The sequence below is a fragment of the Nothoprocta perdicaria genome, unplaced genomic scaffold, assembly GCF_003342845.1.
Source record: "Nothoprocta perdicaria isolate Ctin4 unplaced genomic scaffold, notPer1 scaffold_200, whole genome shotgun sequence".
Classification (NCBI taxonomy): Eukaryota; Metazoa; Chordata; class Aves; order Tinamiformes; family Tinamidae; genus Nothoprocta; species Nothoprocta perdicaria.
The window spans coordinates 40190-53807 of record NW_020455206.1 but is presented as its reverse complement, the minus strand read 5'-3'; the positions used below and the strand labels follow the sequence as shown (position 1 = coordinate 53807).

Here is a 13618-nt window from a genome sequence, read left to right as displayed (position 1 = left end):
ATAAATGTAAAACATAAAGACACAAAGCAGGCTTTTCTCTAAAAGAAAATTATTCCCCCCACCTTGCTCTGGATTAGGGCCTGGAAAGAGACACCCTGAGTTGTGGCTGCTCTATCTGTTACTTGCATGGACCACAGCTCAACACTCTGGTTGGGGCTGCAAGGGTATGGATGCCTGTGCTAGTTTGGTGCTCCTATTTCAGTGAGAAATCTAAATTAATACAAACACAGTGTACAAATATATGCCCCTTTGGTATCAGCATACAAATATTAAACTCATTTTTGGATACTAGGCCAAGGTTTAAATAAGCGAAGGTTTAACCACAATTTGCTTAGTTTTCCTCAGATGACCAGATGCAATCTGCAAATAATTTAGATGACAATGAAACCTGAATCAGAAGTTTTTTTCAGGTATATTAGTGATTGCATTCTAGTCTGCCATTTTTCTTATTATGATACTTCTTTTTTTTTCTCTAAAGTAATGGAACAGTGTCCAGGACTTTGCAAACCTTGTTCAGTATGATAATAGGTTGATTAAAGAATATGCTTTTTCCATGGGGCTTCTCATTCTCAGGCCTCTGAAATTCTGTTGGCCAAATAAAGAGAGAATTCTATTAGTGTCACTGCTGACAATGCCTTATCACGACAACTAATAGGGTGTTCATTTCATATGAAATGAAATGATGTTCATACATTCTAGTTACTTGTTCAGTGTCTGCACGATCAGTCACTAAAAATAGTCACTGAGATGTATGGGACATAAACAGTACACACTCTTGAACCAGTGCCTGACTTGAACACTACCTGCATCATATGCATAAAAACCCATCAGTTTTGTAATCCTTTCTTTCAAAAGAGGTGCTTGCACAAAACATACCTGTTCTACAAATACAGGCAATGTATGCCATGCAATTTTTTTTGATTGCCTAATGTCTGCATGTAGCTTGAAATGAGCATTGAGTTTTAGTATACGGGGTTTTCCTGTGTGTTTCTTAGCTTGCTTCTTCAATTATGTCTTTCTTGACAGTCAGTCATCACAGGCCTCTCCAAAAAAGCTGCAGATTCTCACTCAGGTCAATTCTCCTGAGGTCTTTGATCCTTTCCATGTTAGATGTGATGTGCCTGTGGTCCAACAGAATCAGTCATTATAATACTTCTATCACTGGCTCTTGATAAATGCAACAGAGAACTGTGACTCGACAGTGACAAGGTAGCAGTCTGAATTCAGTGGGAATCTTGAAAAGCCTCTGACTGTAAAATATTAAAAGGGCTTCTAGTTCTCTTGTTTCATGCCTGGCTTGATTAAGCAACTTCTTGCCTCGGCTCAAAGTCATTTAATCCCTTTCCCTTCTCACTTCAATCCTCTCCACCTTTCCTTCAGTACAAGCTATGCTGGATTTGAAGTAATCTTACTGCTACAGCCATCAAATGGAACAAGAAAAATAAAAATAAAAAAAGAGAAAAAGAATAAAAGTCTCTTGCAAGGAATTCTGGTGGAATGCCCCTTGATGGTTGAACTAATCGTGGCTGATGGAACAGCTAATAGTGGATAGAATTTCAAAGTGTGTGAAAGATAAGAAGGTAATCAAGAGTAATTATCATTTATGGATTCTTCAAGAGGAAATCAGGCTTAATCAATCTGATAGCTTTCTCTGATGAAATGGCTGGCTGGACTGATAAGGGGAGAGCAGTGGTTGTTATCTACCTTGACTTCATCAAAGTTTTTGATATTGTCTCCCATAACTCCTCAGTCACGGGAGTGATGTCAATTAAATTAAATTAAATCCTGGCTCAACACCTGAGCTCCAGCTTTRCCTCTCTGGCAGTATGTGCCGTGTAGTGGCGAGTGCGCTCGGAGGCACACAGTCTAGTCCAGGCAATAGTCACACCTGTGTTATACAACCAGAGAGGTTGCATAATCACCATCCTTGGATGTGACTTTAATGAGCAAGACTTTAATGAGCATCTAGTGCCTGAGCAACTGATTTAACCTCATAACTAATCCTGCTGAGAGCAAGAAACTGAACAAGATGACTTCCAGARGTCTCTTGCAACCTGACAACCTATGATCCTAGAGCTCTAAGCAAGGGCTGTGAAAACCAGCCTAGGCCAAGCTGCAGGTGAGAAGGCATGCCTGTTTTGTCCCAGTCCATTGCCAGCTTTGCCTCTCTGACAGTATTCTCCCTGTTGTGGTCTTTTTCAACTGAATCACTGGAAAAGAGAGAAAAAAACAATTAAGCAAAAAAACCCCAACAACATACAGGAGCTTGTGATTCATAAAGAAGTACTCTGATGTTGAGTTCACCCACAATATTTCAGTGTTAAGGGGTAAGAGACATTGGGGCAGAGAGTCTGCAAGCTCACAGCCTACCATTCTTGTAGTACTGAGAATCCCTTCTGACTGCCATTTACCAAAAATTGGGGCTGCCGGTGGTGGCTGCATGCACAGGTCTCAGCAAGAAGCTGAGAATAGCTGAGCCCTCCTGAGTTTTTTCTAGAGAGGCTCAGAAGTAGCTGTTGTTATAGATGCAATGCAACCTTAAGTGGGGAAAGAGTTACAGAGGAAATAGTAAGAAAAAGGAACAGAGAAGAATATGGTTTCTTTCAGATTTATCATTGCTTTTGTCTGTACTGAACTGAGAATTGCCTTGTTCGCTCCTTCTCCCACTTTGTCAGATGCATCTAATATTTGAGCTAATATTGAGCGGAGAAAACATGACATTATGGTAGAATATATAGCAGATGAACAGACAGGTTGTTTCTATTATCTTAAAAATGAAAACAAAAACACTTTCACAGCAAYGAACCCATATTTCCACACTTGTCTCGTCATACGCAGTTTCATGCAAATATCTTTAAACTTTTTGAAGTCACTGTGGTCTAGGGAAGCTGAAGAATGATATCTTCTCCCTGAGAAAGCACTGAGTTGGGTTTACATGAGGAATGGTTTGCACCTTCACTCCTCTTTCCTCTCCATTTGGTTCTTGCCAYGAGGTGAGATTGTGTTCCTCAAAAGGGTTGGCAAGGTGGTCGTGTACACCACTAACCTGCAACAGCCCTGAAACAGCAATACTGCTCTATCTCCAGGAAAGAGTTGCTAGAGCATAGCTGCATTTGCTACAACTTCTTTGTCTATGCCCTGGAGTACATTAGCTTGTTTAAAACAGCCACATTAGGATGTCCTCTAAGTACAGTAGATTCTGGCTATGTTTATTTTAGAATAATTTGGGGGGTGGAGGTATGGGAGGTTGTGTCTGTGGTTATAGGGAAACATTGTGCTGGTTGGTGTATGTAAGAATATATTTGATTTGTTCACTCCCCTGCTGCTTTCCCTAGTGCTTCTCCTGGCCTTGTGCTGTCAAGTTTTTTTTTCTCTTTCTTTCTTTTCTTTTCTAACACAGAGCTTTACTGGCTATGTAAGGGTATCTAAGCACTGCCTGTATAAAACTAGTGTGCAACAGCAAGTCCTCCAAGCATCCTGCAGACAGCCTTTGTTTAGATGATTTAAGATAAACAGATGTCTGTACATCTTGTGGACTTGATAGCAGATCTGTAATTTCCAGATAAAGACACTTCAATGTCAAGATTYTGGCAGCTGGAATTATTTAGTTTGCTCAAGTGGAGCAACTTAAGTAAGGGYGGCATCATGGTGGTATTCACACCTGGTTAACTATAGTTTTACATGTTATATAGATAATAGCTAGTTGCTTTCTTGAGTTTGTTATCRGGAAGCTAAATCCAGGTTATTCGGATTGAAGCTTTTTAATGGCTAACTTCTGAGAGGGGGATTTGCCAGTACAGCCATAGGAGGACATAGTAGGCAGGAGTATGGTCTTAATCCAGAGGTAGGAAGCYGAAATCCTTAAAGCTGATGGCTGTGTTCTGATGTAGGATGGTGTATAAACACTTATTTATGCGTCAAACCAGTCAGTGATCTGCTGACTCTTCTTCAGATGGCCGTGCAAGTGATTAAAGTTAGGTGCACGCACTTGTGACTTAGCAAATTCTGGTCCTTTCATTCAGGTGCTTTTAACAACTACTAGTGGTTGGCGGTAAGAGCACTACAAAAATTTCATCCAGTGGTAGAGCAGAAGTGGTGATGCTTTATTCACCAATAAGACTATGAACTCTTCATTGAGCTTTGTACATTAAATGAATGTGGGAGTAACTGAGAACACCATACAGTGTGATTTTGCAGTGGTGCCCAAAATTTTGTTCCTAGTCTTGGGAATGCAAGGGATATTAATAGCCTTTACTTTGCTTAAAAAAAAAAAAAAGGCCAAAAATCAGCACTCTATGGCAATATCATTTCCAGCATGTCATAGTCACATCTGCCAGGTCATGGGGAGAGCAACAGGAGAGCTGCTAGGACTGTCATTTTAAATTTCAGCAGAGATATGTCAGCAGAGAGATATAGGAGAGATATGTCTTGAGCAGAGATATTTGTCTTGTTATATTTATACCTGGTATCTGCGGATAACTTTGGGAAGCTGACACACTAGTGAGTCCGAACAGCTTATTAACGCTGAAGTTGGTTTGTCTCTAAATTAATGTATCAATATCCAATTACCTTATAAATCTCTTTATTTCATTGTAGAACACTAAATGTTCAAAAAAACTGAACAAATGAACAAGGAGTTCATTTGATTTACTGCTTTGCAGCAGATTCCCTTTTCTGTGCACCCATCGCAGCCAGCCAAGGCTTGTTCCTGCTGTCACACACAAACATGCTCTCCAGATGCCCTGACTGCTGCACGGCTCAATCTTTAGCTTGCACTCCTAGGAGAAAAGCCCTCTTGCCAGCACTTAGCTTCAGGGAATATTTTCATATGTGATGTTCTGCAYACAGCTTTTTCAGGAAGCCTCCTGTGTTTTGACTTCACTTTCATGGAAAGGAATGCTACAAAAGGGAAGTTCTCTTCTTGTTTTTCAGAGAAATTAAAGCCTTGGAAGTYTTCCAGGGGCTGGGCTGGAATGGCTTAGGGTGGCATGTCAAATAAGGTTCAGTTTACTTCTGGGTGACACTTAGGGAAATGTTTAGCTCAGAGGATGTACTTTTTAACACAACAAAGCAAAACAAAAAAAAGGAATGTGATTACATTTTTTGACCACTTGCTACTGGATGCTTTAGTTTGAAGTGAAGAAAACGTCCAGTGTCTTCTGCGTGTTGTAAGAGAATCCAACTGCTCTGCTATCTGTTGTATCTTTCCAGAAGAAAACCATTTCCAGCTCTTGGATTCCTGAGTTTTTTTTTGTATTCTAAATGCCCAAATGCTTCAGAAAAGCAGAATTAATACAATTTTGGATTTCCTGGTCATTCTAGTTACTATTTTAGCAGTTAAATTTGCCATTACTACAGCCTACATGAAAATCATCATCAAAAAAAAAGTTCTGTCACCTTCAAATACTTAATTCTTAAATATACAATTCTTTGTTATGCTGTGTTTGATTTCACTGTGATGTGGGTGTTTACATATATGTGCATGTACATATCTTTCCCCCCTTCTTTTTTCTTTTCCTTACCTTCACTAGTTTCAAGTTTTTTTCTATAAAGGCTTATTTGCTTCAGAAACAAAAGATCTATTATTTTACTGCCTGACCACAAGGCATGAAATAGAATAGTATTAATAGTCCATAGCTGCTTATCAGTTGTGTAGTGTTAATCAGATGTTTCTCTATGTTTGAGCAGATATATATATTATATATCTATATATAGTCAGCTGAAACATAAGGACATTATCCTCCTGTAGATAATTTTCACAGAATTTTTGAAGTAGTTTTAAGGAACTAGTTTTAAGGAATTACTTCAACGTAATATAATCCTCTGCTCTTCCCTCCCATAGCTGCCCTCCCTGTGCTATTCTCCACTATCACAAAAGATGAAAACTTATTTGGCAGTGACTGAAATCCTTTTCCTGCCTTTGTCTATCTGCACAGAACTCACCGGAGGTAATGATATACTGAGTGACTCTAGGTGACCCTACGTAAGCAGGGGTGTTGGTCTAGATGACCTCTGAAGTCCCTTCCAACCTTAAGCATTCTATGATTCTATGAGTGCTAAAAAAAAAAAAAAGCCACAAATGGTTATTTTTTTGCAAAGGCGTTGTGCAAATTGGATTGTATCTTACCTGTGAGTTACCTCGTTCCACACTGGGGAATGARTGCTGGAGGATTTAGCGGCTCTCGCTTTGCATCCTCTATGACAGGCAAAGTAACTTGTTCATAATAAACGTGGTGTAGCCTAAATGGAAATTACCTAGCAGGCAAGTGAGAACTAAATTGATCACTAGAGTTTGAGTGCCTTCTTTTGCATTGTTTTTGCACTAATGGGTATAGGATGGATACAGTGGGTGCATCCTTCTTGAGGACAATGAGAAGGTGGGATTGCTTCTCCCCTCTACTTGCTGGCTGTGTTCCTTCAAACTGTTTCTCCATTTTTTCAAGGAAAATGTGAGCAACAGATTAAACCTCTCTGGTAGTCTGTCTTGCCTTCCTATGGCAGGCTTGAAATCACAACAGCTTAGTTTATCAGGGTACCATACCACATATATGTCAGACTCACAATGTCATCTGCAGAATTCCTCATTTAATATTTTCCTATCAGACAGAACTGCACTTAAAACTCTTTCTCTGCAATGTGTTTCCTGTCACTAAAAGTATAGGAAAAAAAAGAAATGAAGAAAAAAAGAAGTAGAAGAATATTTCTTCTAGAAGATAGGCAAGAACATAAGAAAGAAGAGGGAGGGAGAGAGGGAGGGAGGGAGGGGAGAAAAAAAGTCTGCAGTCACAGAGGAGAATGGAGTTAGCAGTCAGATCTGCAAGGACTCCTGTGGGTTAAAAATATTTTGTTCCATATTTGGGCACTGCTCAGACAGCAGCTGGAAAGGGATCACAGCCACATTTTGCAGACAGGTGGTATTGCCAAGGGGCTGAGCAAGCAACAAGTCTCCCCACACTTGCAAGCGTCAGAACGGGACTGCCCAGAGGAGCAGAGGGCTCCTTAGCATGGATCTTCTCCAGGATTTGCAGCAGAATTCAGGAAAGTTCACAGGCACAGAGCATATGGTCAGAAAAATGGCATTCAGAAGGACAATATGTCTCATAGGCAAATGGCCTGAACTCTTGGGACTTGTATCTATGAAGTTGCCTGGACACAGATATTGAGTTCTTCAAGACATCCAGCAACTTGTCTGCTGGTAAGGAAGTAAATCGTTGTGTTGTTCTTAAACAAGTCCAGAGAGTTAAAAAACCTTCCTGTTCACAACACTGCAGAACTGCAGGAAGAAAACCAAGCAAATTTATTGCACCTTTCTCCTCTTCCTGTATGCTGGAGAAGAAAAAGCCCTCAGATTTGCTGTGCTGTGTTTCTTCTAAACTCCATTGCTGAGACTGGAACACAGCACAGACTCCATCTAGCTTACATCACAGGATATGATTCAAGAATACAACTGAATGATGATCCAAGATAAGAGCAAAAGATAAGATAAGAACATGCATGAGAGTTAAAGTGGAAACACTCAACTTGCAACTGGATGAGGGAGACAACTCAGGCTTTGCAAGCAACCAAAAGGGATTTACACTGCAGTTTCCCAATGCTCCAGGGCCACTGCAGAAGAACAGAGTCCTTTCTGCTGTTACACATCTCAGACAAAGCCGCCTTATAAGAAACAGTTATAGCAGCTTTATCTTGGGTTACTACTTCTACTCCTCTTTGCTTTCCAACCCTTCCCCACTTATCTCGTTAGGATTTGGTTATCACTGGCACCATCGGCAATGCCAGCATCTTTTTTTGTAGATCAGTTTCTTCTTTTCTGGTCTACCTCATATTCAGGATTTTTGGAAATCAGTATCATCTGTGGTATCTGTAGTGGTTTTCATGCAYGCATGCTTTTATTACCTCTGCTTCTGCACAAGGCCTTGCCAGTTTCTAGGTAGGAAGAAGAGAATGATAGGGAGGGTCTAGGCACAGCAGAGCATCGGTGGATGGCAAGGAGCAGAGGTTTAAAAAGCCTTAATTTCACTCCTGCCTGCCTTATGTTTGCGTGCCTGCTCCTGTTAGATGCTCGGGTGACCATGTCACCCCATCCTTAAATCCGGCACAGTCAGCAGGAAGCACAAACAACGATGCTRTGGTTGAAAAAGGCGAAAGAAGAAGGTGAGAACCTAGCGAAGCCGCTCACCTGCGGCTTCCTGAACGTCCCTAAACTCAGCTACTGGTCGGTAGCTACACTGCCTGACATGTTGACCATCCTTGAGGACTGGCCTGAACACACAAGCGTCACCTGCAAGTGTTTGAATCTGTTGCGAGAGCACTGTCCTTTTGGGCTAGCTCGCTATCACCGCTGTGGCTGTGCCAGTGCGGCGGCGAGGAGGCCGCGCCGGTGCGGGCGCGCCATGCCGAGCAGCCAGCAGCGCCRAGGCGACGGGGCGGCGCCCTGCCCTGCCGCGCAGGGACCCCCACGGAGCACGGCTGGATCCTCACGGGGAACACAGCTGCTGGAAGGGGCCCCGATAGCTCTCATTAGCGACATGGATGCTCGCTGTGGGTAAAGCGGGGACCCCGGTCAAGGATCTGCGAGAGCAAACAGCAGTGAGCAACACTGGTGCAAGAACGGGCCAAGGGCCTGGGAATTACCTGGATTTCACAGATCCCATACCACCCCTCAAGCAAGTGGAATAGCAGACGGAACGAAGGGGTTACTGAAGGATCAAATTCGAAAACTCACACCAACTTAAGCTGTCAAGGGATGAACAGGAGTGTTACCGAAAACATTGTTTATATTCAAGAGTCGCATGGTGAGGGAGCCATCACYCCCCAGGAAGGGATACAAACAAAACCTGTATCAACACATCTCGCCTGTATACCTGTATAAGAAGTGGAAGTAGTGCCTTATGTACTGGCTTCAGGATAAGTGGAATTATACATCCCTAAACATCCAAACAGCCACTGAAGGGCAGGAACAGATAAAAATGCATGAGTAGAATGTCCTCCTMATCATGTATGGCTCCTTATGCAAGTAAGTCCACTTTTATCAATCTCTACTCAAGATTTGTCATTCCAGAATCTGTGASTGTTACAACTACCCTTCCCCAAGTTCCATCTCCATGTGAGCAGGAACTTCTTTTCTGTGAGGGTGWCAGAGCCCTGGCACAGGCTGCCCAGGGAGGCTGTGGAGTCTCCTTCTCTGGAGGTCTTCAAAACCCGCCTGGATGCGATCGGGTGCCCCGTGCTCCGGGTGTCCCTTCCAGCCTTAACCATTCTGTGATTCTGTGAATTCTGGTCCAAATAACCAGCATACCACATGCAACCCGCACACGCAGGGTCACCTAGAGCACAGGGTGGCATCCAGGCAGGATTGCAAGATCTCCAGAGAAGGAGACKCCACAATCTCTCTGGGCAGCCTGTTTGAAGGCTCTGTTACCCTCATTGTCAAGAAATTTTTCCTAAAGTTCCTGTGGAGCTTTTGGTACTTTAGTTTGTGTTCATTTTCTCTCGTTCTATYAGTGGCCACCACTGATAAGAGGCCGGCCTCATCCTCCTCACTCCCTCCCTTGAGGTGTTTATAGACACTGATCAGATCCCTCTTCAACCTCCTCTTCTCCAGGCTGAACAGGCCCAGCTCTCCCAGYGTTTCCTCACAGGGCTGATGTTCCAGGTCACGATCATCCTCATAGCCCTGGACTCCACATCCCTCCTGTCCCGAGGAGCCCAGAAGTGGACAGTCTCCAGATGTGGCCTYACCAGGGCTGAGCAGAGGGGGACGATCACCTCCCTCGACCTGCTGGAGATGCTCTTGTTAATGCACCCCAGGGTCCTCTTGGCCTTCTTGGCCATGAGGGCACACTGTTGCCTCATGGTCAGGTTGTTGTCCAGCATGACACCTAGATCCCGCTCTACAGAGCTAAAAAAAAAAATAAATTAAAAAAAAAAAAAAAAAAAAAGCAAGCAGGAAAAGTGGTGGTATCTTTACATCCTGCTGCAACTGGAAGTCAGAACAACCTTAACAACCTCACCCTAACAACCGCATCCCTGTGATAAGTTCTTATTTATCTTCTGATTCACTTCAATTTCTAGTTTGTCATCTTAGTTTGTCAACTGAGACACTGTAGAGAAATCTGTCACTGAACAAATAGTAGCAGGCAACCAACAAAAACACAGTCTCAATTCTTTAAATAATCAGCCATCTCATGTCTCATGTGAGCTCCTGAGAAGAGAGTAAGTGGGGTCCCCAGGAATTTTCTTTGTATTTCTAGCATGGGCTTCCTGAAAACAGAAAAAACATGCAGGATGATCCACCAAGCAACAGATGTGAGTGGCCACCAGATCTCATTTAGAGATGACATCTGAATAAAAGCACAGAAAAGCGTTCACAATACCCTGCCTTGGCTTCAGGTTCAGCCTTTCGAGAGGTTGGCATTAAGTGTCCCTTAATGCAGCAAGTCTGGAAAGACTGTATTTTGGGGGACTTCAAGCCTGAACGGATCAAGGTGGTGGAGTATAGCACAGATGTGGAGAAAAGCTGATTCTCCTCCTCCCCATATCTGTGCTATGCATTTTTAATACAGGCTTTAAACAAAAAGGCTCAAATTAAGCACAGAGAATAGCCTCTGGAAGCTGGCAAAGACACCCCTCCCCAACACACTCATTTTGTTTTCTTTGTCTCTTACGAAGTGTTCTCTGTACTCAAAAGCAGATTCCAGTCTGGAATTAATTCATCCTCAGCACGCTAAAGAATTTCACCAGGCGAGTCAACTTAATGGACATTTTGCCCATCAGACACAGCACGACACAGCASAGAACTAACAAACATGGCAAACAAAGTAGAGAATATTTTGAGACCAAATAAAACTAAACCAAAATGCTTGCTTTAGAATGGCTACACTGCAGTAGTTATCTAATAGAAAAAAAATCATATGATAATTGCAAACCGAATAATCTTGGTTCACTGGAAGACTTATTCTATTTTTCTTTTTTCAGCATCAGGTRAAATGACAGGAAACTAAATGCCCAGCTGTCAAAAAAGCACTAGGCATCTTGAGGGGTTATTAAGCCAGGTCAAAGGGATATTCAGAACACTTGTTGTATGATAAAAGTATTTCTAACACTGTAGTTTAACTGAATATATTCAATTAAAAATTAATATATAAACATGATTGTAAGATAACTGCATATAAATATATTTAATCAAACCACAGTGTTTGGAAATACAGTGTTTGGAAATACTTTCATCATTTGAGAGCTCCTCACACCTGCTTTGTAAGAACATACATAGCAGATCCACCAGATCCTCAGATGCACCAAATACTGATTTGACCCAGGGGRCTGTAGGCAAGGGTTTCAAAATTGTAAAATTACAGAAAGTGACTGCTAACCTACTCAGTATAGTGCACGTAATCAGTATAGTCCATGTAATCAGGGATGTGGAGCTGCTGGAGAGAGTCCAGCGCAGGGCTACSAGGATGATCAGGGGCCTGGAACATCTGCCCTGTGAGCAAAGGCTGAGRGAGCTGGGCCTGTTCAGCCTGGAGAAGAGAAGGCTGAGGGGGGACCTGATCAGCGTGTATAAATACCTCAAGGGAGGCAGTGAGGAGGAGGGGGCGGCCTCTTTTCAGTGGTGGACACTGATAGAACTAAAGGAAACGGCCATGAGCTGAGGCACCAAAAGTTCCACCAGGAACTTGAGAAAACACTTCTTGACAGTGAGGGTGACAGAGGCCTGGAACAGGCTGCCCAGAGAGGTTGTGGAGTCTCCTTCTTTGGAGATCTTTAAAACCCGCTTGGATGCAGCCCTGTGCCACGTGCTCTRGGTGACCCTGCGTGAGCAGGGGGGTTGGACTCGATGACCTCTGAGGTCCCTTCCAACCTTCGGCATTCTRTGATTCTATGATTCCATTTATTACGCCTAGCCCTGGAAAAGGATACAGAATATTTTCTTGCCGTAAATACAGAGAGAGGGAAATCAGGGCACTGTCAACTTCAAGGCTAACATCTGAAATACTCACTATTACATTTCTACTGAGGAAAAAACACTGCTTCATCACTGCCGTTTAAGTATCAAGAATCTATTCAAACCAATTTATTTATTTATTTGAATATTCCTCAGCTAAAATGAGATTTACATGAAGGAGATAAAAMCTCTCACTTTCCTTAAAAAGCTTGGAAAGCTTCCAAACACTGCATTCTACATGTCATTTCCTGTGCCTTTTATCAGGCTTGCTATCTAAAAAAAAGAAAACTGGGAACAGACAACATGGATCTTTGCATCAAAATACCCCACCTTCTCCCACTGATTAATCTTTTCTAAAGAACAAAAACAGGAGGTGCTACTAGAAAAGAAAAATACACAAACATCTTAACTAGGCAACAGAGAATGATTCATTGTGACCTTCAGCTTACAAGGACCTACTGCACATCTGAAAAATGCACCACTGCTCCTGCACAAAGGTATGTGCTGACTGAGTCAAACCTATATAAATACAGAAGATAAGGCTTCAGGCCCCCGGAAAACTTTACAGACTGCAAAAGCCAATTTACAGGAAATGAATTCAGATCATTATGAGGAAAACACATGAGTAAGAATTACATTATAAACCTTATATAATATGAGGACAAGTACTGCCATAAGCCACCTTCCTTCATGACAGCAAAAGAAGTAGGATATAAGGAATAGCAGTTAAATGCTCAAAGACATCCCGAAGAGTCCCATTTTGTCCACAGACACAGGAAAACACAGCACCAGAATCACAGAACACAACACGAAGATGCAGCTTTGCAGTCCTCCTCCCGCAAAGACAGGACCAAAAAGCTGAAATCAGACAGAGAAGCAAAATCACAAGGAAACTCAGTAATTCTTTTAAGTCAACTAAGGCAGTGTCATGTCTCAGTCATCCCTGCTATGTACACAAGTCTTGACAGTATCTAGCAGGGCCATGCACACTCCCAACACACATGTTCCTACAATATGGCATAATTCATTCCATACTGAACTGCCAGATCTAGCGGAGTATTTAGGTGCCAAGGCAGACAGTGCTGCAACAGCCTACACAACATTTATCACTGAYTTCCTGGGCATCTTCAAAAACACAGGCCCATGTGCCCAAAGACATTCTGCTTTCAGAAGAGTACTCATGTGAACTGCCTCAGAATTAAACCACGCACATTCACATCTGCAATTCTTTCTTCTTACCTGTCATTATTCTCTGGGCTTCATACGGTTCCATATAGCCAGTGTTCTCCCCTTTTCTCATTTTGTTTAATTCACTTTTGGCATCAAATGGATCTGAGTAGTCATCTGGTATCAAGACCTGAAAGACAGGAAAGAAACTGTTGATGGAATTACCACTGATATCTAAGTCAGAAGGAAACAACATCTCAAACGCAGAGAAAACAACAACAAGAAGTTTCATCCAGCTGCATTCTATCCCATCTTCAAAATGCATTCTGGGTTCAGGCAAACACACAACTTCCACACATCACTTAAGTGCTGGTGCTGAAGTAGCAGTATGCTTGTCCGTATTCTACATACCATATGTCTTATAATGGCAGACCCAATTCGAGAAGTTTTCTGTGTAGCACAGAGTATTGTATAATTGAGGGGCAAATTGCAGAGAATTAATAA

The 13618-nt window shown here is 42.3% G+C and overlaps 1 protein-coding gene across 1 annotated transcript in view; it reads right to left on the bottom strand.

Moving 5' to 3' along the window:
• The window catches only part of SHB (SH2 domain containing adaptor protein B), a 64280-nt gene that overhangs the window by 25817 nt on the left and 24845 nt on the right, over positions 1-13618 (bottom strand). The window contains exon 3 of the mRNA XM_026038094.1: positions 13187-13304. Coding sequence (XP_025893879.1) covers positions 13187-13304 — 118 coding nt within the window. The remainder of the gene's footprint in view (positions 1-13186; positions 13305-13618) is intronic.